General features: G+C 45.2%; 1 protein-coding gene across 1 annotated transcript in view; it reads left to right on the top strand.

Moving 5' to 3' along the window:
• The window catches only part of LOC108802874 (zona pellucida sperm-binding protein 4-like), a 20,135-nt gene extending 15,385 nt beyond the window's left edge, over nt 1–4,750 (top strand). The window contains exons 7-12 of the mRNA XM_018574727.1: nt 2,914–3,041; nt 3,717–3,906; nt 3,984–4,134; nt 4,208–4,286; nt 4,421–4,528; nt 4,605–4,750. Of these exons, the coding sequence (XP_018430229.1) occupies nt 2,914–3,041; nt 3,717–3,906; nt 3,984–4,134; nt 4,208–4,286; nt 4,421–4,528; nt 4,605–4,750 (802 nt within the window). The remainder of the gene's footprint in view (nt 1–2,913; nt 3,042–3,716; nt 3,907–3,983; nt 4,135–4,207; nt 4,287–4,420; nt 4,529–4,604) is intronic.

Below are 4,750 nucleotides of genomic sequence, written 5' to 3'. Positions count from 1 at the left end.
ATCCCTTACCAGAATTAGAGGTGATGAGGAAACAATCAAACTCCTGTTCTGGTGACAACTTCCTAAAGGAATCTCTCTTGGTAGAGACTTCCTCACTCCTGGTGTCTCTAGGGCAGGAACTGTTGGGAGATCCCGGCTCTACACACTAGACTATGAAGGTGCCTGTGCTGACTATGACACTAGTATCTCCTGAGTCCTTGGTGAGCAGAGGTGGTCTTTAGGTATGGACCAACAGGTTTTGGGAGAATAGGTTGGGACTCCAGAGGGGACTGTTACTGGCAGTGTTCTAAAACCACTTTTCTTCTGATAGGATGGAGAGTACCTAATGGTCCTGCTTCTGGAAGTCATTCTGAAAGGGACAGTTGAGCAATACAAGATGGAGAAGAAATGCCCAATACAGAACGGTAACAAGTGATCTTTCTTGTAAATGGGGAAACCTAATGTCCTATAAACCATGAGCACTATGTTGTCACTTCTTGGGGTGGTCACTAGGACAGAAGCTGAGGGGAGGCACAAAACCTAGTAACGTGTAATCCTACTGAAATCCAAGTGTTTTATTGGACTTTCAACTTCATGTACAGTATGTAGATTTACTACATGATAACTTTCTCTTGTTTAGAAGCTATGGATGCCCCAAGCCCCGACATCTGCTCTGCTGTCAGCCAAGAGGACAAACTGGCCTGTGCTGGAACACCTGTAACCAGAGACATCTGTGATGCGTTGGGATGCTGCTACTCCCCAAATGATGGCAGAATGCCTTGTTTCTTTGGCAACATGTGTAAGTGGGATATTGCTTGGCCTAATAAAGGTGGGAGGGGGGTCAGTATCGGCCTGTAGGGAAAGAACCTTTTGACAGACTCTGGCAGGTAAGGTTGGCAGCACCTCAGCAATGGCTACAGACATGCACTCAACACTTGCATTTTATGATGGGTGACTTCCAGTACAGTCTGGGATGCATTTGGCTGAACTATATAATTTAATGGGGTTTGCAATGGGTTACCTCAATGGTGACATAAACCAAAATGGTCTTGGCTTTTCTTGGGTCTTTTAGCCCTGTTGGTGACTAAACCATTCTTTACCTTTTTCCAGGCTCAGTATACAGCCCCACCAGTTCTAAGACCTGCTTATAGGGTCTTCTGAATTGTATGACTTTGTGCTCTTCCCTGTAACTTAACATTACCACGCAGATGTGAGGTGACTTAATAAAAAATGGACTAGTGGCCACAATACAGTGGCTAGATGAGATTACTTTCAGACCTGATCTTCATAGTGACAATCTATCTTGTTTCCTACAGTGACCACACAGTGCGCAGTTGATAACAGCATGGTGATTGCAGTGTCCAAAGATCTGACCAGGCCATCCCTGCTTCTGGACTCGGTCTCTGTGATTGGTGTGGACCCTACCTCTTGTCCTGGGCTGTCAGTAGCTAGAAGTAACTCCTTTGCAGCATTCAAATTCCCATTATCCTGTAGTAATGCAGATCAGGTGGGTATTCCTGTACAGTCTGGGTTGGTGGGTTTTCTGTTCCCAATGTCTGGCACTAACAACGTTTGGAAGACTAGCAGTACTCCTTCCCTTTCATGCATAAAACAAGGGAACTGAGATCTTGGCTCAAACCCTTGACTTGAAGCATTACTGGATCTAATTCAAAACTACGCTTGAGGCTTCAATTCTAGTATAAGATGTAATAAGGGGGTTTTAATACATGTCATTGTCTTTGCTATCTGTCCCATTGGGGAGATTCTCCCCTTGCAGTCTGGTAGTCACAAGAGGAATTGAGTAAATTCCACCATGAGGGAGTCCCTGGTGGAGACGCTAGTTCTGGTGACCAGTGGAGGATTTCCCATCTAATCTGTTCTAATGGTTTCACCAGGACAAATGGGAACGTGACTCTCCCTAAGAGGGGACAGATGGCAATACAAACTTGATGGGTGTTCTACTCCTTCACAGCACTAGGAAGACTAACATTACTCATTCCCTGTCATGCATAAAACAAGGGACTGGGATCTTATCCCAAACCCTTGACTTGAAGCATTAGCGGATCTAATTCAAAACAACACGTGTGGCTTCAATTCTGGTATAAGATGTAATAAGGGGGTTCTAATACATGTCAGCATTTTTGCCTTCTGTCCCATTGGGGAGATTTCTCCACTTGCTGTCTGGTAGTCACAAGAGGAAGTGAGTAAATTCCTCTAATGAGGGAGTCCCTGGTGGAGATACTAGCTCTGGTGACCATTGGAAGATTTCCCATCTAATCTGGTCTGATAACTGGGTTTCAGTGAGTCACCAGGACAAATGGGAACGTGACTCTCCCTAAGAGGGACAGAGATGGCAATACAAACTTGATGGGTGTTCTCCTGTTCAGTTTCAATTCTAGTTAGGGCTTTCTCTTAAAGCTCAATATGGGTTCAATTTCACTGCCCAAAACAGTTAAGATGGTGGCATAAGTTTTAACTTCTGAGACTGGTTTTTGGTGTCATATGGCTGCTTCTAAAATGTCATCCAGTGAAGTATAAACTGGTAATCAAATACTGCCAACAATCCTCTAGAACCTGCTTGATACACTGAACAGTGAAGTTTCTTGTGTACAGAACAAATGGCATCAAACGCACCTTGGAAGCGTTCCTTGTGAAGGGCCACAAACCAGGAATTGGGATCCTACTGATGTTGGATGGGGTGTGTTGCTTCAAAGGGAAGCTGACTGCCTGGCTAGCTCTAATCTCTTCACTCTTCTACACCCCAGGTCCCTGATGGTCCAATGAACTATGAGAATACTATTGAAGCTCCAAGAACCATAGAGACATGGCGGGGTTCTTCTATCACTAGGGACAGTATAATGAGGTAAGAGATGAGCAAACCTGCTACAAGTAATGGGACAAGGAATGGTATCTAACCCTCTACTGTTTATCTAGGGTGACTGTGCGCTGCAGGTACACTCAGACCGGCATTGCACCGCTGGCTGTGACTGTGCATACCTTGCCGCCACCTTCTCCTGTTAGTACATCTGGCCCCCTCGCGCTGGAGATGAGGATTGCACGAGGTAAGAACATCAGTTTTTAAGGCATTGTTGCACAGAATACTAGAAGCTGGCCTACATGCTTCCACTGATCCGAGAACTTCAGTTCATATTGGTGTAATGCAAAATTCCCAATGTTGTAAAGAGCACAATACTACCATCTGTCACTGGGGTGCCAAGACTGCAGCTTTAGCAGGACCTCAAAGGGTGGCCCTTAACTTCAAGTCTGAATGTTTGGACCTGTCAGAATATAAAGTAACAAAGTTTCAGAGCAATCAGGTCATCTTTAATGCAGCTTATTCTAAATCGCTGAACTCGGATCCTTTCCCTGTGTCCCTGAGCCCAGCTCTTGCTATCAAGCATAGACGCTGGGAAGCATGTCCCATCTACAAGGGCTGCTTCCTTTGGCTCATTCACCTCCCTGCTCTGAATTTCCCTCTAGCTGCAGGAAATCTGAAGCTTGGGTCAAATATACATTCAAGATGTGTGGGGTAGGATTATACTAGGCCAACTTATCTTGTGCCACCCCTCATGCCCCATCTGTTTTGTATAAACTTGATGTATGTAACCTGCTAGCCTTGGCATTGCACAAACAGCATGTCATGGCTAGACATCCTTACTATGGTGGTTTAGTTGTCATTTTCTAACTAGAAATGACAACTTGCAGGATAAGCATTGTTCCTTCTCTATGTAATGCAGATCTTGGCTATGAAGCTTACTATGCTGAAGATGAGTATCCTCTGGTCAGAGTGCTCAGGGAACCGGTCTACCTGGAGGTCCGCATCATCCGTAGAACAGACCCAAACCTGGTCCTAGTCTTAAATGACTGCTGGGCCACCAACTCTGCTGATCCTACACTCCTTCCTCAATGGCCCATCTTGTATGACAGGTGAATGATCTGTAGCTAGTAATCTAGTATACCTTTGGTGCCGATCACAACTCTAAAATGTCTCTTGTTGGTTTCAGTTGCCCTTTTTCTGGAGACAACTATGTGAGCAGCCTGATTCCTGTTGGAGCTCCTTCACCAGCTATACCTCTACCCAACTACTACAAGCGCTTCCTTGTCAACACCTTCACATTTGTAGACGCCAACACCCAGCTTGCCCTTGGAGGCCTGGTAAACCTAATACAACCTCTCGCTTTTTATGCCGGTAGTATGCTGTATTGTAACTGTATACACTTGTCTGCAGGTCTACTTTCACTGCAGTGCTTCCGTATGTGTGCCATCTAACATGGACAGCTGTGTGGTCTCTTGTGGTGGAAGGAGAAGTGAGTATTAAGTCTCGGACTGACTGGTTGCATAACTTGTGGGGTTTCACACATCTGTTCCTTACATAAGGGACCATTGTCGGCTTGATTTGGGGAAATCTAATATGGGAACTAAGCCTAAATTCTATTTTTAGGGAGAATGGCTGAAGAGCAGGAGCTGCTGTCTCTGAAGAACACGGTGACATCTGAAGGACCTGTTGCATTTGTTTCTGTGGATGATGAAGAAATGCTAAAACTGGAAGGTAATGTCTTCATGATGTTGGATGTGTTTGGTGTACAGTTGTGATTCCAGACTTGTAACATTTCTCATTGTCTTAGGTGCTGATCCCTCGCAGTACACCACTCTGGACCTGGCTAGAGCACTAGCAACTGCTGGAGTTATTGGCTTGGTGGCTGTCACTGCTGTAGGCCTGTGGCTACATCGCAGGAGACAAACCTTTAACATGAAAAAGACAAATGCTTAA

Source organism: Nanorana parkeri, unplaced genomic scaffold (genome assembly GCF_000935625.1).
Source record: "Nanorana parkeri isolate BGI_ZX_2015 unplaced genomic scaffold, ASM93562v1 scaffold3192, whole genome shotgun sequence".
NCBI classification, from domain to species: Eukaryota; Metazoa; Chordata; class Amphibia; order Anura; family Dicroglossidae; genus Nanorana; species Nanorana parkeri.
The sequence above is the reverse complement of the archived record's forward strand: the minus strand, read 5'-3'. Positions and strand labels throughout refer to the sequence as shown.